Consider the following 21442-nt stretch of genomic DNA (forward strand, 5'->3'; position numbering starts at 1 on the left):
AATGTCCATGTTAATTAGAACTTACTTCTGCTCTATTCTTGCTTTTCTTTGGTATTAGCTTAAGACAGACAACATACATGGAATATCCTTAAAGACTTAATTTTATGCATAGCAGTGCTTTGCTTTTCATTGTATTAGAATAATTGCTACTTCAAAAGCGACATATTTAATTAGCTTTTAGAGCAATTATTTGTGTATGAGCATTTAAGTAATCATTAGTTCTGTTAAGTGACTCAAATTGAATATTAGTCACAGATACAAGGAATGTTTTTTATTCCATGGTTTAGCTAACTAAAGTTGCTTACTGAGGTAATAGGAGATTGTGAAATATTTGTTAGACATTGAATTTATTTTTTTTTCAAGTCAGTTTTGAATTGAAAATTAAGGGTATAGTGAGTATGGAATGTGTGAATATGTGTAGAATTGTCTGAGATTTTCAAAAAATACCTAGACTGATGTGCCTCTCACATTTTAAACTCTCTTTTTTAACGTAATAAAGATTTCCATAAGCCCTAATACCAAACCTAGAAGTAATTGGTTTTCAGTTTGTTGGCTCTTTTTTACTTCAAAAAGCATAGCTCATAGGCGTTTTATTTCTTCAGGTAATACTGAAAATTCATTCTACATTCATAACAATTTGGGAATGTAAAACTGCATCTAGGAGACTTCCTGACTCAAGGGAGGGGAGGAAAAGGAAATTATGTATATGAGCTGGGGAACTGTGCCAGCATTGAGTCATCCTTTTAAAATCACTTGATATCCAATAAGCATACTGTCTTTACAGGACATAACTGTTATATGTAATTTCAGCACCAAGGTTTAATATCATAGTTAATATTTCAGAAATGGTTTCTGTTTGGTTACAGAGATCAACATCATTCTGCCTGTAACAGAAAAGTATTTTGCCAAATACAGCAATGTCCAATTGAGCTCTGACAAGTACAATGAAGGCTAACAAAGTAGTAAAAGGAAACCTGCAACTGTGGTTGGAGCAGTGTTAAGTAACTTGCTGGGGAATCCCATTTTTCTGCTTTCAGCCTTATCTTCACTTGTACCGAATGTACATATGCCTCAAGAACATGCATTTGTCTAGAGGAAGCAAAACATTCCTGAAATAGAGATTGAGAGGGGTGAAAACAAAGCTGCTACTTCCATAAAGAAAGTGGAAAAATCTATGCAGCTATATACCTAACATAACAAATGAAAACTGATAAAAGTATTGTTGCTGCTGCTCAACTTCAAAGTGGACAATAAGATTGCAATTAGCTCTTTATTACATTGCTTTTTTTGAAAATTGTAATTTCAGTAGTATAAGCTGATACAGCAGTCAGATAAGTTAAAATTCATTAGGTGCAGTTGAACAGTATTACGAGGAAGTATGCTATGAACTGTCCTTTACACCGATAGCTTACTATTGCCTGCCTTATAGGAAAAGGGTTGCACTTTACTATTGTTGAAGTATTTGTATCTTTCTTTCAGAAGCTTAATTCTAAAATTTATTTCAGGGCTGTTCTCTTATCTTGAAAGATGGCTGACATTTGAGGCAGGTATTCACCAATACTGTCAATATAGATCTGACTCAGTTGTTGTGATTAAAACTAGCAGAAAGATTTGGGTTTTTTCTCTCATTCTGGTTCCTGACTGTAGAAGTTGAAGTTGCAGAACTGTGGACTTTCCTAATGGCGATTCTGACTGGTTTATGTGTAAATTATCACTATATAAATTAAATATATAAAATATATTTTAATTCCTTTTTAAAATGTTATTGAAAGCAGAAAATATTAATGAAACTGTTCCTGGAAGAGTTTCTGCTAGGATCCCACCAACATTTCTTAATGTGTTAATAATGTCTGTTCAGAAGAAGTGTTAACTGTGCCAATACTACTTTTACATGCTAAATTGTGTATTAGGAACAAAGAATCCCGCACAGTTTCAGAGTGACTTGACTTTGGCAGGTGGTGACTCTACAGGACTGGCAATACCACTGAACACTCAGCTGAGCAGCATCGTGGTCGGTGCCTTAGCAACTGCAGTCTCTTCAGGTCCAGACTAGGAGAGTAGTATGGGGCTATTGCTCTGTATGCAGCATGAAATCAGTCTGTTGTTGCTCTGTAGCAAGGATGCAAGGGCTTCCAAAATAATGTTAAAACCAAAAAATGATTCAGAGAAGACCCTACAAGATTGGGAACTGGAAGGTTGCTTTAGGGTGAAAAATCTGAGCGAACTCTTATTGAAGGGGCAAAATAAGTCCTAAGTCTGTACGTAACTATACATACTGCTTGTTCCTTTTTAACTCTGTTGAGAGTAGTACAGAATTAACAGATAAAGGTGAAACCTGGGTCTTGTTGGAACCAGGAATATCAGTATTTCAGTTAATCTCTCCAGTAGTTACTTAACCTAGCTTAGATATTAAAACAGGTTTTAATTATTCATGCAGATTATAATTTCTTATTCTGTTTATCTAAAGTTTACCTTAAGTCAAAGTCTTAACCCCATTTTTACAGGTTTTGGTCAGCATGTCAACAATGTTTGCTCTACAGGAAGAACTTTTTTTGAATACAGGACCTGTCTTAAGGACTTGTTGCTTATGCCAGATTTCCCACCCACTGGGTTTTGATGAACTGAAGTACGTACAGCCATGTCTGTACTGGTCATCTGTGCCTTTTTCCAATAAAAGTTTATCTTAAAGCCCTACTGAGAGGCAAGTTGCTTCTCGATTCCAAAAGCAAACATACTATGGTATTTTTTTGTTCAGGTAAAATTCAGAGGTTTTATTTAAAATTACTCTGAAGGTTAATGTTTTATTCTTGTTCCTGTACATCGGTTACTTCCTAGTAACTTCCATTTCTGTTAGGAAATGTTCTCACTGGGAAGCCTTTTATTCAGATATTACAGGTTTGGTGGTGTATTTCTCGATACATTTCCTTTATACAGAAGAAGTGTGCAGAGGGAAAGTTCTTTGATCAGTGTTTAGTTGTCTACCAGCTGAAATTCCCCGCACTTCTGAGGAGATTTTCACCTACATCTAGGTGGTATACATTTTGTGGGAAAGGGAAAATGCAACCTTGGGTTTTAGTCACTTCTATCCCTTTCATTAATGGAATACCTATGCGGTGTGTTATCTTTAATACCCCTTCCTGATGCAAAGGGCTCAAGATAGGATACGGTTATTTATCACATATCTCACTCTATAAGAACTGGGGTTTTCTAAATCCACATATGAACTTTTTTATAAAGAGAATTTTCTCAGGAATCTTTTTCTGAATTTGTTAGTGAAATTCAGGTATGGTGAAGGAGCCATTTTTTTTGTTTAGCCTTTAAGTGCTGTTATTGCCTTTTTTGTCATCAAATAAGAACACCCATTTTCCACAATACAGGCATCAGAGTAATCAAAAATGTAATGCCAATCCTTTTGGAGTGTTTTAGCATGTTAAAAATAAATGGAATGTTCTTTCAAAAAGCCTTAATCTATTATGTATTCATAGCATGTACTGCACATACTCATCTTTGCTCTTGATATTATAAAAAATAAACTGCTAGTTGTTATTCTGTGCATGGTTATCACGAATATATTTTTAAAAGACCCACACTGTTATAATAAAATAAAACCTTTCCAGCCCCCTGCAACCCCCAGTTCTGTGCAGGCATATCTTTGTTAGAGATCTAACCTTTGGACATTTAGGGTTTGGTTAACTTTCTGTGTTTCACTTATTTCAGTTTAATTTCACTGAAGCTGACAGCAGAGGTGATGCAGTCAGTCTTTCTGTTCAGGATGAGTCTAGTTTACTTTCAGTCGCATTCTATTTGACCTGAATGCTTTAGATGTCTTAAGCGGTAAATGTTTCCCTGTTGTTTTTTTTTACTTATTCAATTTTATGTCACTTCATGACTTTGCACCCATTAAATGTCACCTATGTGTAGGAACAATTTAAATATAACATTCCATTAGTATTATTAGTCTAAATATTTTTTTTTTAGATAGCTGCTGCTTTTTCCCTTTAGGGTAATTTATATGTATTATAATTTTAACATATTTTCAGTATATTAAAGTGTGTATACTCAGATCTTTGTCACTTATTGTGAGGCTGATGAACTAATTGCTCTTTTAGTAACTCCTATCTAAAATATGCTATCATAAAGAGTTAAGTGTTTAAAATATCTCCACTTACATTCATATAATTTTGAGTACTCATAAAAGGAGGAATCTGTCTTCCAGGGATACCTTTTCTCCTAAGCAAGCATTCCATATGTGACATATAAGCTTATTCTTTGATGTTCTGTTTAAGTTAATCCACGTTTAATTCTTAGACATCTTTGAGAATTAACTTTCTTGCTGAACTTCCCATTTCTGTCCCAGTGTTAAAATGTCTTTGTCAAGCACTTGTCATTGTGCATGTTTACACTTTGCTTATGTGTTTATTCACGAACCTGAAACTGAGAATTTTAGGTGCAGCAGAACCCCTATGGTCTTTGGATGTGCTAATGTCCCTTATTCTGGATAGCCTCCCTCTTCCTGATACAAGTAAGAGCACAAATCTGATCCTGTGCCATCAATTTAAATGATTCAGGACTTCTTACTTGTGGATTATTTTGTTGGTGTCAGAGCATACACTTAAACATTATATTTTTTAATTTTTATCTCTAGTTTGTTCTTTCTTTGTCCTTTTTATATAAAACTTGTAGACTAAGAATGCTTCTGTGTTTTGAGGTGCTATTTAAATTATAATGAGTGTTTATTGTATTTTCTATATTTATCATATTTAGGTTGTGTCATAAGAATATATCTCATATGGCATTCACAATACTTAGTTGTTGTAAGTGTGTGTCTGGCAACCCTCGCTTAAAGTGTCCACAGATGGTTTAAGCTCAGACTCCAGAATTCTTGCACACACCCTTTTTACTTGTTTTTCCTTTCATACCACTGTTATGTTATCTTCAGGAACTGGAAGTTAGAGGTAAAAGGGCTATGTACTCTTTTTGCTGCTGTATTCATGATTAGAAAATAAATTCAATCTGTAAAAAGATTGGAATTATTAGGAGTAATAAAAGAAGTGGAAATTACAAACCTGTGGGAACAGTAGGAGTGGTATCGTGAATGAGACTGGCAGCTCTCCTAGCAGTTCAGTGCCCATTTTACTAGCCCTAGACCATCTTTTCAGTTGTCCCTAGAACATGCTGCTCAGAAAAAGGTCTATGGATAAGCTCGTCTGTGTAAAGCAGGCAGTGTGTTATGCCATCCAGCTCTGTGTGGGCCACTTCTTTACACACAGAACCATTTTCAGATCTCCTACTGAAAACTCAGAAATCTGAAGGATAAATGACAGAAGATTCTGTATGTAGATAAACTCACGTTTTTCTCTTACTTTTCTGGGCTCTTTTGTTACTACTGAGAAATATTTACCTACTAAGGCTCTTCTACTTCCTTTAGAGTTTGAAGTCCAGCTTCCTTTTAGTACGTTATCTAATAGTTTTTCCTGTAATAAGATCTCAGAAGCAAATACAAATATTTAATGTTACAGCAGAATTAATTTGTCTTGAATTAAAAAATGAACATAAAAACAAATTCACATAAATTCAATTACTAAAACAAAAGTAAGTATTTAGAGTTTAAGTACCTGAAATACAGAATTTTTCCAGCAACATGATTAGGCTGCTATTTTTATAGCCTAATAATGGTTAAACGGTTTTTAGAAACTGCTTGCCTAGAAGGTGTGTATCCTTTTTCTTTTTTCCTGACAAGCATGTTTCCTATTCTAATTTGCAGCTGATTCCTAAAGAGAAAAATGTGTCACCCTTAGTATGCTGAACCTCTCTCTCTTCCCACCACCGATTTGGTTTGTCTGTGGAATATAGCCCATTCAGTTGTTTGTTATGCACAGGAATGCATACATGCATAGACATATATTGTGAGGTACATTACTAAGAGCTTACTTACGCTGAGATACTTACTGACCAGAATAGTTCTAACTTGCAAACTGTATCAGTACAGGAAGTTATTCTGAAATAGTGGCAGTTTAAATTCATACCCAAACTTGTTTGTCACTTACTTCCCTTCTAGGCCGGTGTTGATTTAACACTATTATACTGTTAAGGAAATGTTAAGGGAACTCAGAGTAACATTACCGTCGGTTTGTTTCCTTGTATTCTATATTAAGTTTCATGATAACGGAAGCCAGTAGCAACCACTTTAAGTTGACTAACACAGTATTTAAAACTTTTTTGAAATGTGGCTTTCTATAACAGTTTTACTTTCTGCTGTGAGGAAGGCCTTAAAAGAGAGCTGTGTGGCTAAAAAAATCAATTTATTTCTCAGGACTTTTATTTAGACGTTGTTGCAGTAATAAGGCTTGAGAAAAGGGAACTATCCAAGCTTGTAAGTAACAGAAATAAAACTTAGGCAGTGGGGTGTAGTTATAACTGGAAAGAAGATCACCATTGCAATGGCCAGGTCACTGGTGAGTGAAGGGCTGCAGTAGTGTGAAAGTTGTCAGGGAATAGGAGAAAGAGGAGGAGCAGAGTCTTTCAGCACCCTACACATCTCATCTAATCTGAATTCATCACATGGGACAAATGTTTTTTTCCAAATATTAGGGAATGATCAGAGGCAGAGGTTAAGAGAAATTCAGTACCAGGCTAAACAGCTGACTTTTCTTCCAGCATACTGTGAGATGACATCTGTCAATTAATGTAATTAGTACAGTTAGGTGAGAAGTAGCGATCTCTTTTTACAGTGTGAAAGGTTTGTATTTTCGTTCAGGTGGATAGTGTGTACAGTGAGGGTTGATTACTTCTGCATATAATTTGTATTTCTATAAAAGGCCTAGCTTTTGTATTTTTAACTGCATTTGCAAAATCTGTTGGTAACTATTCGTAATAAATCTTGCCCCCAAATGTGTTATGGACAAGTTACTAAAGTAGGATATGATCTGAGTTCTGTTTAATTTAAAACAGAGTTGTATTAAGTCTGCCTTATAAGGACTGAAGAATATCTGAACCCTGAGAAACTGTGAAGACTGGGAATATTCTTTTAGCATTAGGAATGTGAAGTGGTAGTTTGGAGGGTTTTTTAGAGGTTGCCCAAAATAACCACTGGAAAGTTGGTTGCATAATAATTGCATCGCATTCAAAAATATTTTTGTTTGTATATAGAGAATGAGTTAATATATTTTCCATTTCTTGTTTTTATTACATTTTATGATGTTTTTAAAGCAATGCATCCACCTGATCACTTTGTGTCCCTGAATCTGAGTAGATAATAGAAAGATTTGAGGAAGTTCTGTTTCACGCGTTTTTTTACTTTCCCAAGGTTGCCAAGGAGCTAATAGGTAAAACAGTGAAACAAAAATGGATCAAAGTATCTGAAGTAATGTGTACTTGGCAAGCTATTCTGCTGTGTTAGTCCTCCCCTGGGATTCTCTAACATTGCAGTAGGTGGTTTAAGTAGTATGTAATCCATCTGATTATATACTAATTTAAAAGATGAAAATACAGATGTCCACCAGCAAATAATTCCTTTAACAAGTAAAGGAATCGGTATTTCTTTCAAACTCTCTAAAGATTCAGCCTTGAGTCAATGATGGCAGCATTTTATCCTGAAAGGAAAAAGGAGTTTAGGCTTATTAGGAGTAGTACAGAGCACGCATACATACACACGCGTGCAAAATTTTGGCTGTCTTAAAATAGAAATCGGCACCTACCCTTATTGGTCATCTTAGATTTAGAACACTCAATACAAATCCAAGTTCTTTACATTAAAATATCTTTTCTTCTTTTTCTGATTTTAAAAGTTGTCAGGATGTTCTGTGCATTATTCCAAAGTGTACACTGGAATTTTTTTTTTTAATATATGTACACACTCTCTCACACATACATGCTCAGGATTTGTTATGTACAGTTTCTTTCCAACTTTGGTTAAAATCTTTTGAAAAAAAGGGTCTTTCGAAAGAGAAATGTTGATATGGGAAAAGCATATGTTAGAGCAAGCTGATATGTATGAACAGATGCTGTGCACTTACTAATGCACAGTACTGCAGTGACCAAATACAAAAGGATACTTTCAGCAATAATTAATGCATATAAATCTTGCTGAACACTTGAAAAATCTATAAATTCATGCTTCAGAAACACGTCTTTAGAATGCTGCCTCTATTTGCCCATTACTAGAACTAATTAGTGCACGTTTTTGTGCGTATAAATAAAGGGAAGGTCTGGAGCAAGGAAAACATGCCCTTGGTGGAAAGGGGTCAGGTTAGAGAGTACTTAAGCAAACTGGGCGTACATAAGTCCCTGGGCCCTAACAGGGTGCACACATGAGTGCTGAGGGACCTGGAAGATGTCGTTTCAAGATCACTCCAGTGATCATGGTGATTACGAGAAGTGCCTCAGGACTGAAGGAAAGCAAATGTCACCCCTGTCTTCAAAAAGGCTAAGCCAGGGAACTACAGAATGGTCAGCCACACCTTGATCTGTGGGAAGGTGATGGAACAACTGATTCCTGGAAACCATTTCCATGTACATGAAGGACAAAAAGGTAACTGGGGTTAGTCAGCATGGATTTCACAAAGGTGAAATCATGTTTGACCAGCCTGAAGGGACAGTGCAAAGAGGACAGAGCCAGGCTCTTTTCAGTGGTGCCCAGTGACAGGACCAGAGGAATGGGCACAAACTGAAACACAGGGGGGTCCCTCTGAACATCAGGAAACACTTTTTCACTGTGAGGGTAACCGAGCCCTAGCATGGGCTACCATGGGAGGTTGTGGAGTCACCATCCTTTGAAATACTCAGAACCTACCTGGACATGGTTCTGGACAGACTGGCTCTAGGTTGCTGTGCTTGAGCAGGAGTGTTGGACCAGATGACCTCCATAGGTCCCTTCTAACATCAACCAGTCTGTAATTCTGTGAAATAGATCTGAGACTTCCTCATTAAATAGAGGAAAAGTATTCTCAGATTTATTTTATTCACTATAGCCCATAGAAGGGTTAGAAAGAATGCACAAAAAGTTGATATTGTAGTTAGTATATTTGCATTATATAAGTTAACGATTCTGTGTAATGCCTAGATAGTTCTATGGATGACATTTATAAGAATGCAGGTTTTTTTACTTAATTTTGAACACTTGCTGTTAAGTTCTGAAATTCTTTCCTTGTGTAACAAGGAGCGGTGCTTTTCAGGGAATTTTTGAATTCTGTGCTGAAAATGCTGAATTAAGTGCAGACCAGAAAAACGCTAGAAGATCCACTGCCCTTTAGAGCTTTCTGGTGACAAGTTTCTCACAGAAGGAAATGCTGAAGACTGGCAGCTTTTATAGAATAGACTCTCCTTGAGAAGAGAGGCAATGAGATTCTTTTCCGTACCAGAATTTTCTCAGTGGCAGGTGGAGAGTTTATTGCTGCTGAAGTGGGGGTAGAGGGTGTGCTGCTTTTCGAGGAAGTGTCTTGAGTCTTACACTGTCTTATAAAGGTGAGCACTAGCATCACTGCAGCATAGTGGTCCTCATTCAAGTGTTAAAAAGGAGGGCTTTCCTAAGAGATACGGTCCTTTGATGCATTCTAGGTGTGCTTTACGAGGACTACATTCTTAAGAAGATTGGTTTCCATTAATGGGTTATGAATCTGGAACAGAGATGAACCAAACAGTATCAGCCTAAGCACAAAAGCTTGGGAATCGCTGACTTGCTTTGTCAACTCCATTCTTGTCTGGATTCTGATGCATCCCTTACAGTTTAAGCCATGTCATTACTGAACTAATACTGCCTTTTGTAACAGATACGATTTACTTTTTTGTGTCTTAATTATGCAAATAGCATTGCTCAGTGTTTTTTATCTACATGTAGGAGCATGTAGTTGGTTGTATTCAGTGGCACTGATATTTTTCAACATACTGTGTATTCATAAACATTTTAGGAAGATGCACCACTAACGTAAATTTATTCCACTGTGTTCATCTGTTAGGAAGAAGGAAATATAAAAGAAATTGCAATAACTCACCATGTAAAGGAAGGCCATGAGAAAGCAGACCCTTCGCAATTTGAACTTCTGAAAGTACTAGGACAAGGATCCTTTGGAAAGGTTGGTAACTGAACTCTTGTAGAGCCAATTATTCAGGAATATAGCATTGGAGTGAAATATTTAGAACAGCCACAATCTTGCATTAAGGCAATGCTGCAAGTGAAAACTACTTTCTGAATTAGTGCTAACTAGCCACTGTAACTTTGGCAGATCTTTTTAAAGCAGTAAATTTTTTTCTGGTTTCTGTGATATGTAGTTCTCAAGGTTCCATAGAAAAATTGGCTTGATATGAAATAATTGGATATTCACTGTTTAAAATGAAATATCATTTTTCTGTAACTACTCTTCTGTGTTGGAGGGGGTGGGCTCTGAAATGTTTTTTTGGTAAGTATTCCTAGTTGCTAACTTGCTAATGATAGGTCATCACCAGCACAGAAGCTATAGGCATAATTTATTTTTGTAGCAGATTGTAATTGCAAAGAGCCAATTTTAGGCAATAATGGCTACTGAAGTAAACATGATATATATACCCTAGTTGTGGTCATACTAGACATTAGCTGTCATAATTTGGTTAAAGCACAACGTACCTTCGTGTTTATTTGAAGATCTGTTAAAAGACTCTGTTTCTAGCATTTAGTGAGTACTGTCCACACTGAGATCTCACTAGATGTACGTGATTCATACTTTTAGTTGTCCAGATCCAACGTGGAAGCAAAAGATTAACTTGATGTGACAAGGCAGATCACTGAGACAGAATGGAATACACAATGTAAGACAACAGAGTCTTTATATCAATTTTCCACCTTAATTGCAATTCTGAATGTGATGTTAGGCTCTAGCATATAATGCCATCTGTATGGGGGAAAATGAGAATAACTGGTCCAATTATCTCTTGGTGGTAGGAAATTATATTAGTTATATTACTGGAATAGAAGTTCCAGTTAAGCTTGGAAATGTAGATGTTCAGAAACTATAAAATTTTGTACTCAAACTAGTAAGAATTCACTGAGAAACCTTGATGCCAAAGGTGGTTTCCTGTGCTATATGATTTCACCCAGAATTATAACCAAGTTTTTATTTGGAAATCTTCAGATCAGGAGAAGTAAATCATTCAGGGGCAAGGAAATGTAAGTTAATAAATGATAATTTTAACAATCCCTTGTATTTCATTTATATTACTAAATTCAATGCTATAACGGGGCGGGGGGCAAGTTTTGAAAAAGCAAAAGTAATTGATTGTCTAGTTGACTCAAAGTGTTGCCGAAGTGCTGAACAATTCAGTTGTTTTAGCCTTTATGCAAAAAGGATTGATATTACAAACCCCATAATATCTTTTCTAATAATTTGGGAAGATGTCACCAATTTCCACTCAGTTTAAAAAGACTAATTCTGCATGCTTTTCAAGGTTCAGAATTTTAGGTTCAGAATTGTGGAAGAAAAACACACCTGCCACAGGTTTTCTGGTTATTTATGAAAAAGTGTAGAGACATGTTGTAGTATACGAGAACGTTAAAACTAATTTCATATAACGTATTTATGTCTGGTTTTGTATCCAGTTCTCATTTATGTTAAGATCCCTTTGCATCATCGATAGATGATCAGAATATATAACCAAGCATAAATACTTAATATGAAATTAGTTTTTAATGTGTTTTTCTTCCACAGTTCTGAACCTAAAATTAGGCTTTGCTGGAATTCACTTTGAATTAAGGATATTTAAAAAACAATCCCACTCAAGAAATCCCATTACACTAAAGAAGGAAATGAAACACAAATAAGCTGAGGCTGGTTGTTCTTTATTGGTACATGCAAAACTAATCTGAAATATGTCATGAAAAGGTATGTTTTTGGGACACAAGAGGTTGTTATAATTTTATAGGAGTTTTTATTATTATTATTTTGTTATGCATAGATTCATACAGTTTTCCAGATCAACTTTTGCATACATGTTTATCTTTATATCTGACATGTTATTAGCACTTTTGCTATGCCATCTTACAAATTTGAATAAGACAAAACTATTTAGAGGTAAATTTTAAAAAACTGAATTTTATGTTTCAAGTTTGTCTCAACTTCTGAGAGAATGCAAATTCATCCTTTCTTCTGTTCACTGTAGTCAATTAAGTTAAACCAAAATTAATTTAGCAGACTTCCTTGAATTAACCTTTTAGATTATGAAATGAAGGAATAGTAGGGAAAAAAAATGAAGGAAAATTTTGTTCAGCTTTGCAGAATCTAAAACTGTCAAGCTGAGTTTCATTGAAATAATACTGACTACTTGAATATCATAGCCAAGCATATTGATCAGACTTGCCTTTATTTTCTTTCAAGAATTCTTTTTTAATTTTCAATGCAGGTCTTCCTTGTCAAAAAAATCTCAGGATCAGATGCTAGACAGCTTTATGCAATGAAGGTATTGAAAAAGGCCACCTTGAAAGGTAAGCGCTGTTGAGAGAGCAGGAGGAGGGAAGAGGAACTGGGGACATTATACTCAACTTTAATCTTTACACACATGTTCTGCAGATTGTGTCTTAGAACTTTCTTCTAGCAAACAGCAAATAGCAGAATACACTGCCTTGCCTTGTATTGTAAACCCAGAAAGATTAAGTAAACAACAGTACTACACTGATATTGATGGGGGAAAGTAGGTACCTTTCCATGCTGTTTGTTAGATGATGGTGGGTTTAATAGGGTAGTTGTGTTACATCTGCCACCGACTTGTTCCTGAGCTGTTATTTGAAACTTAATATCCTTCCTTTTTTCGTTTGCTGTGCATCACCAAGGATACAGTTAATGCCTTTTGCTCAGTTTATATTTAGGTCGTGATATTTAAAAGTGCATTATATCAGCTGTTTTATTCTAAAAGTTTTAAGCACAGGAGTTTAAGTCTGTCTTTAAAACAGAGGTATACAGTACATTTTCCCTAAACTTTTGGCACTTGTTCTGGATGTATAATATATTTGATAAAATTATAAGTTAATAATCTACTCTACTTGAGCAAATAGGTAAATTATTTTGTTTCCTGGGTAGTTTTGGTCTTGAATTGTTTCAGTAACAAAATAAGTTTAAACCTAAACAATCTCAATTCTGTCCCGGAGAATTAGACAAGAAAAAAGAAATAGTGTAATTTTTACTGTAGACTAAAATGTGATCTTTTCACATCATTGTGAAAGTGATCTTTCACACTAATCCCTTAACCAGAACGTGTATTTATTGCTTTATGCCATTGTTTAATACTTCTGTCTGTAGTTCTTATAACTCGTGACTGTACTGAAATTGCAATGGTAATTTTGGGATAGTTCCAACAACTTGTAGTACTTCACCTATGTTGTCGTTCATTAATGTTGATAACATACAGCTTAATCCGGAAATACAGAATGACTGAGGGAACAAAAATTTACATTAAATTGTGAACTTCTGCTGAAACATTGAACTTGACATCTTTCTGCTTAAGATCTAGTGCTGAATATCTAATCTCATGAATCTCATTATATGTCACTTCCCCTTAAAACTATTAGAGAGGGTGTAAGTATTTTTTAACAGTTTCCTATATTTTGATTCCTCTGTGTTTTGTGGCACGTGTTATTCTCATTATTTACTTCCTGTTTTTCTGAAATTGATTTCCACTCATTTAAGGTATTTTGATATCCTCAATAGCCTTTCATTCTCCAGCCTGTTAATAGCTCAGGACTGGAGTCAAAGGTCATTCAGCAGTTGCTTTTTTAAGACATTTAAAGACTTCTCTCTGACACCTTTTGATTGTGATTTAACCTTATGCGTAAAAATTAAGAGTCCAAGCTGTGGATCTAGTTTTGCCTACAGATGGCAGAGACTGATAAATACAGTAACTGGAAGCTTGACACTTCTGGTTGGAACAGGAGTCTCTTTGAGGTGCTAAGAATTCAAGGGTGCAAAAGTCTTGAGCAGAAAGGCGACACTAGCAGGAGGATGCCACGCTTTTAAACACTTCGAATTTTTGAGTGTCTTTTGGTTGTGATTCATGTTTGAATCACATGTGATTCAAGAGTGGAGTTGCAAGCAAATGAAGATTACTGTTGAAAACTTAATATGAAATTAACTGAAAGTAATCCTTTTTTTCCAGAATTGCAACATTTATCTAATCTAATGTTGTAATTTTAAATAATACACTGTATTGCTTGATTTGTCTAAGGTTCCTTAGCTCTTTCAAACATATTTCATAAAGTTATTTCTGTGTTCTAAAATTTAAGATAAAAATGCCCTTTAAAGACCGCTTCTTAATCGAAGGCAGTGTGATTCACAAATCAAATTTAGAGAGACTATTTTCATAGGAATGCAACTATATTAGCCAGAACACACAGCAACTATGAACAATCAACCTTTTAATGTTTAGAGCAAATCCAAAAATATATGCATAAACTTTGTTTAGTGCAGAGACTAGTTTATTAATACACTCTGATAGAAGGGATCACCTTTCGGTGCCCATTTATGATGGGGAGAGAGAAACGGCCAAATCATCGCTGGAGAGTCTGGCATCAAACATTTTAAGAAAAATCAGTGCTTCCAGCAGTACACATAAAGAAACTATAATTAACAGAAGTGAGCCATTATTTATCTTAGAAATCTAATACTAATGTCTGAAATAAGCTTAGTTACTTATACTTCTTTTGCTTCAGATTTTGTAAATCCAGACTTTCTCTAGCTTTTCAGGAGCAAGGCTTGTTATCCATATAACTGTTGCATAGCTATAGGTACTGAAGTCTTTTGAATTTTTTTTTTCTCCACAGAACCTACCTAAAAAAAGAACATTCTGCGTTTTGATTTTGTAATGCAGATAAACCCTTGGAACAGTGAAATCACACAACTGTTTTATGACAATTTAATTACTTTAGATGTAAGGGTCAAAATTCGAATGTGATGTTTGCTCTGTGTTTGTTGAGCACTTATTTCATGTGCTTCCATTTTTAGGAACCTGCTGTAGGGAGATGGAAACTTGATAAAAATGTATCTATGTAACTTTTTGACAAGTACTTGTATTACTGTAAGTGCCTGTTTCTGGAAAAAGGTAGCGAAACTTCTAAAAGACCCTTTTGCTTCTTGACTTTTTTTTTTTCTTTTTCCTGCCTTGTTATGTTTTAATGGCTGGGAACTCTGGTTTGTTAACTGTACTAGGAATGCCAGCATCTTAAACTTTGGACTGGACTTCGTTGCTCTGGGCTGCTTCCTTCAAGAAGCTGTATCATATGGGAAGGAGGCAGTAACAAAATGTAGAATAAGGGAAAGAAAGGGAAATGCAACATGTTAAACCAACGTAGCAAACTTCACTAGCTCCCATCTGTAAGAGTTCTGAGTTTTGTCTGTGTCCTGGCTAATCTGGAGCTTCAGATGGGGACGAGGCACTGACTGGAGTGGCCGGGGAGTTGCCTAGGACAGCTGAAGCAGGTGCCATGCTCAGCTGACTGTCCTGCCTGTATTCATGGATTGCCAGCCCCATATGTGGGGCATCTGCACGTGATGCTCATTTAGTTTAATCTGTGGTGGTATAGGAGCAGATATTTGTCTGGTTCTGAGCCACCATGATGGGGACAGCACAGGCAGCTTGAGCAATAACAGCCTCTGCTGTCTGATTCACTGCACTATGCACATGTTTACTCTCAGTAGACCTTTTTAAAATCAGAAAGGTTATCTGAAGTACACGCCACGTTGAATGGGTGTTCTTTTTATTCTAAGTTAATAATAAAGAAGGGAAATAAAACAAAAAATTTCCTTTGAAATTGTGAAGATACTTAATGCAAGTTGTTTGAATTGGTTAAGCCAATATAAGCATCTTTATGATAGTATAATTGTATTTGTTATTAGTTTGTTTTGTTATGACTTTAATTTTCCCTGCTCTTCAACAACAGAGGAAATGGCTATATTTTCTATACATAGCTGTGACAGTTTTGCTTTACTGTTGAAAAGGTTAACTAAGTATAGGGCAGACTGAAGGGTGGTTATGTTTTCTCATGTGCTTTTGTTATATTTATTTACCCAGTGTCAGATTTTCCCAACAGCAGAAACAGAAGCAAACTGAAATGCATAATGAGATTTATCAGAAAGCTCTGTACTGTGAAATAAATTCTGTCTCATATCTCTTCTATATATAGCGACCTGCAGACCATTGTATTACTACAGGCCACGATGTGAAGTACATCATGAAACATTGAGTAATACTGATTCATAATGTAAATTCTTTTATTTTAATCTTGCTCATATCCTGTTGTAGTTCGAGATCGGGTTCGAACAAAAATGGAACGTGATATCCTAGTAGAAGTTAACCATCCTTTTATTGTCAAGTTACATTATGGTGAGTTGTAGAAAATTTAATTTTTATATTGTAAAAATGGTGCTTGTCAAGATCGTACCTACTGTTTGCTTTGTGGTTCAGAGAATCGTAGAAAATTAGTGTCTTATCTCAATCCTGGTTGTGCAAATACTTGCTGTGTAGTGATTCTTATGCAAAGTAAGCACATGGCTACCTTCATGTACAGTGTTAAATCTCTATAGGACTCAGAGTCTGTAGCCCTTTGTGTTTTCAGAGAGCAGTTATCTATTTATGTCTAGCCATTCTTTTCCAAAACCTCTTCTTTTTCGTAAATGTCATTCACTCTTTTTATTATTTCGTAGCCTTGCTTTATTTACTCTATAGAAAATACATGCAATGGCATTAGTGCCAGATGCATCAAAACTGGTGGGAATATGCCTTTTAATTTTAATATTAAGGGCAGCCATAAAAAATACTCACGTGGAGGGGGGAGGAAATCAATACTCTTAGCATGTCATGCAGAAAGTAACCTGAAAAAAAGATAGAGAATAGTTTCCACTGGTTGTTTTTTTCCCCCAGTTTGTGTTTTCTTTTAGTGTCCAGTTTTTCCTATAGCTCAAACCTGAGATGTCTATCACTCTCTGGTGTGGCTTAAATAATGTAGCTTTTCACTATTTTACTTGTTACTCTTTTGCAAACTAGATCTCCTGTTAAGGTGAGTTTCTAGAGGTTGTAGAAATACGTGCATTAGTTACCATTTTGCCCATTTAGATCTAGGCTTTTTACTTCCAAAATCTGGAATGAAATGCTGACTAACATAAGTATATATTTTTTTAGAAATTCCATTGGTGACTTGCTTTGCTTTCACATGGCATGGGAGTTACCTGGTCCATGGTAGAGAAACAGTTACTTAATTCCTTTAAAGACGTTTTTCCACAAAGGAGAAAGATGAAGAATTAATTTTGATGATGAAAATAAGAGTGCATTTTTGGGTATGGTAATCTTGTGATCATGGGTAAAATTAGATGATGTTTAATTTTTTAATTGATCTTTTCAGCTTTTCAAACAGAAGGGAAGCTATATCTTATTTTGGATTTTCTCAGGGGAGGAGACTTGTTTACACGTTTATCCAAAGAGGTAAACTTTTCTAATTTGAAAATTGTCTATTGATAAAAATCTCACTATAAATTGTCTGTATTAGCAGAATTTATTTTTAAATTCAGTTATCATTGAATAAAATTTCTAATATCTTTTTTTTCATCAGCTGAATCTTCTGCTTGGTTGGTTTTTTTGCAAAAAGTAGTCACTTTGTGAAATGCTGTTGGTAATTTACTTGTTTCTTAAAAAAAGGCTTAAAGAAGCGGTCTCTCTGTGCTGCTTTTCTCCTATTGCTACCATGTTTAAAGATGAGTCTCAGAAAGAGGTGGACTTTTATATAGTAGTTGTATTCAAATTAACTTCTTTTTGTCTGGTTTTTATATACAGAATTCAGTGTCAGGTGGTGATTGTTGTAGTTATTAACATTTAACACAAAAATACATTATTTATAAATATTAAAAATGCAAGAATTGTATTCCCCTTACTTCAGTAATTTTCCAAACGTGAACACTTTGCCTCTGTCATACTGGTGGTATTTCTGTGCAGGTATGTGAAATAATGACTTGGAAAAGTTTGGTTGCCTCAAATTAATTTGATTATAACTCTTAAAATAAATGCTAACATTTCATGTATCAGATTTTTTTTCTATCACTTGTGCAAAAACTTTCATCAAATAAATGGTAGGATAGAGATATAAATATATCCCATGTATATCTAGTAGCCAGAGCTTGTAACTGTAGCTGCCTTCCATTTTCCCTTGCTACACAGTATCTGGGACAGTTGGGTCACCACTACAAAGCTGTATGGTTATTAAGAGGAGAGTCGAATGCAATGCATTTTGTATATAGATAGATCTTAATTTCTGTGCTGACCACATAAAGTATTAAATTTAATTCAGTCAAGCCATCTGTTTCAAGTTGCTTATTTTAGTTGGTTTTGCCACAGATAAATAGAAAGTTATTAGTACTCTAAAAATGAGATATTTTCTTAAAATCCATACTTCTTTCTTGATTCCTAAGAAACAATGTATGTTGCTTTCCTGCTGATGACTTCTTAATCTTGAGCCACTCAAATTTTATAGGTTTAATATGGTTAGAAAGAAATAATCATTATAGGTACCTGAATCTAAGCAAATTGCTCGTAACTGAAGGAGTGAAATGAACATTCTGGATGCAATTAATGTCATCCTCCTATCAAATCATGTGATTTTTACAATAGATCAGATGAACTGCAGCCTAAAAGTTCCTGCTTTTTCCCCATTGACTACAAAGGAAAAAGTGATTAATTCCGAGCTAGATGTCTAAACCGCAGATGTTTTAGGATCAGGAGAGATTAACTCCATCCATAGTGGGTGTATTATCATCCTCATGGGATCTTTCATTATTTGAGCTTTTAAATGTTTCTTATATGGATTTCCCTTCTTAAATGTGCCTGTACTAAATATTGGCTCTTTTCTAGAAGTAACATAAGCAACAACCTTTCGTACAAGCTTTGATATCACTTTCCCGCTTTACTAAGGGGAAAATACAGTGTAGTCTTCATTCCTAACTCTTGCTTAAAATAATGTTTACATGTGCTCCCCATTGCCATTGTTTTTTCCAGGTCCATATGCTGTATCTAAAGATTTTTAAAAAAGGCTAAGTGGTAACAGAGGTAGAATCAAATAACGTAGGCTTTTTTTTATTTGTATCTTTTTCTAAATTCTCAGAAAACATTATTTGTAACTTTTCTGTCAGTGGATCGCAACAGTTGTTGATGTAATTGGGACAACACGTTCATTTCATTCAGTGTAAGCCGGGATTAATTTATCTTCTTAACAGAAAATGTGGGATTACTACCTGAGATCTTACCTGTGCTCTTACATAACCTATTTCCTTAGTTTACTCCTTGATTTACCTTTTCTGCACTTACATCTCAGTCTGCATCTTGGGGTTTTTACCATCACTGTAACTTCTTTCTCATAGTACTTTGAGGCAGTCTTCTCCAAGCCAAGGTGCATATACTTTTCTTGTGTCTCTGACTTTGTAGATGAAATTCAGGCATTTGGACTACTTTAGTCTATTTGTTGTCTGGAAGTGAAATGGACACATCCAATGAAGAGGTAGTCACATTGTTTAAATGTTTCCCAAAATTTCTCAGTCCCAATACAATGTATCTGTTCCCTTGAACAATCAGAAGCAAATAACCTGTTTTGCAGAAAGAATAATATTGGCTTCAGAAGTTATTTTTCAGGTATGTACTGTGAAATAGTATTGCTTATAAAATCCTAGGTTTTGTTTAACTAAGGAATTTTAATTTTTAGGGTTTCATATATAAATGAATTCAAGTATCATGAAGAACCATTCTGCAAAACCACTGTTTAAACCATTCTTTAGTTGGTGCTGGTATAAGCTTTACAGATTTTGCATGTAAAGTACATTGTTTTGCTTTTTCAGGTGATGTTCACAGAAGATGATGTTAAATTCTACCTGGCAGAATTAGCACTTGCTTTAGACCATCTGCACAGTCTTGGAATAATATACCGGGACCTAAAACCAGAAAAGTAAGACTCCTCTACAGCAGATGCAGTTTATTTATTTGGTTTCTGTAGCACTTCTATCCATGCACTTCACTATCCAGCTTTTAAACTTCAGTAATTTACTATATAAACTGAACAGGGAGGGAGGTGGGGGAAGTTTGTGGGCTATTTTAATTAAAAAGGTTGGATTTAATTTCTGCTAGAACATCTGAGCATCTAGTTGCAGAGTGATATGCCAAGTACTATAATCCATATCACTTTAAGAATGTACTGAAATATTCCTAACTTTCATTTTCCAGTTATTTTAGGGTGTATGATGGAGAAGAGGTGGCCATGACCTTTTGTTTTTGTCATTATTGTAGAATTTCTGGTATACAGATAAACTTAGAACAAATGTGTGATACAAAGTTACAGCTGAATGTTGTGTCTTTGCATTTGGAAGGCTAACAGCAAACATTTTTTTCCAATGCTGATTTTTAAAGTGCACTGCAGGAAGAGCAGAATAGAGTTTAAAATTTTAAGTAAAATATGGAAATATTAAGTCACAGGCTTCATTTAGAGTATCGACAATCGCTGAATCAGTAACAATTACACTGAAAACTTAAAATAAGCTTGAAGCTACAATTCCGGTATGGTGTTGTGTCTCAATATATTGGCCATCCATGCTTCATTCAAATGTCTGAATTCTGTCTCCTGTGTACGTCTCTCCTCCAGGAAGCTTTTGGGGTTTGGTTTTTTTAAGTTTTAGAAGATGTGAAGAAGAAAATGTCAGTGCAATCACGTGGAACATTTGAGCCTTTCAGCTCAAATGTATGCTGTAGTGTTACCCTCTGTCTGGAGGGGAATCTAAGTGACAATATGATGTGTGCATCTCCTCTGTTGTGCTCAGTCAGTTAGTTAGCATAGGCTGCCTCGTTGCTGGGAAATCTGTAATATAAACTCCAAAGTCCTGATGTCTTTGGTGACCCAACTTCTCTGTTATGGCTATAGAGGGAACCTGAAAAGTCTGTGCGAGATAACCATCTCATGTAAAGGATTGGTGGAAAAGAGCAAAAAGGAGTAACAAGTATCACAGAACCTGGCTGTTCCATGAAAATTCCATTAGGATAACTTGTTCTTTTATGCATCTCCTGGAAAAAAAGACACAAATTTTAAGATATTTAACCCTGACTGACAGGAAGGGAAAGATTCATACTCAAATCAAAAATTTGGAGACTTTTGGCATGGGGTTGCACTTCCAAATGAACAGGGAATTAATTATGTTTAAACTTTGGGAGTGTTCTGTTAAGTAATTCTGAAGTGAGGAAAAATAAGCTTGCCCAGTAGAAAAAGATCTTTAAAAAGCAAAGTGAGAGAACTTTAGTTATTTTGCTAACATTTACTTCCAAGAGGAAAAGAACGAAATAGTAATTGTCAGAAGACTAAATAGCTACTGCCTCAAACACAGTGTTTTTAAAAAAGAAAAAAATTGGATGTGTCAATACCTATTGAAACGCCTTTGGTTTTAGCCTTGGGTGTATCTGATTAAAAAAA

General features: G+C 35.2%; 1 protein-coding gene across 4 annotated transcripts in view; it reads left to right on the forward strand.

Moving 5' to 3' along the window:
• The window catches only part of RPS6KA3 (ribosomal protein S6 kinase A3), an 80234-nt gene that overhangs the window by 26500 nt on the left and 32292 nt on the right, over positions 1 to 21442 (forward strand). For 3 of the 4 annotated variants that reach the window (XM_055701205.1, XM_055701206.1, XM_027810885.2), the window contains 5 exons: positions 9954 to 10070; positions 12367 to 12448; positions 16255 to 16335; positions 17351 to 17430; positions 19827 to 19933. In XM_055701205.1, coding sequence (XP_055557180.1) covers positions 9954 to 10070; positions 12367 to 12448; positions 16255 to 16335; positions 17351 to 17430; positions 19827 to 19933 — 467 coding nt within the window. Of the gene's footprint in view, positions 1 to 9953; positions 10071 to 10760; positions 10780 to 12366; positions 12449 to 16254; positions 16336 to 17350; positions 17431 to 19826; positions 19934 to 21442 lie in introns of those variants that run through there. The other variant, XM_027810888.2, reaches the window with a different exon arrangement.

The sequence above is a fragment of the Falco cherrug genome, chromosome 2 (genome assembly GCF_023634085.1).
Source record: "Falco cherrug isolate bFalChe1 chromosome 2, bFalChe1.pri, whole genome shotgun sequence".
NCBI lineage: Eukaryota > Metazoa > Chordata > Aves > Falconiformes > Falconidae > Falco > Falco cherrug.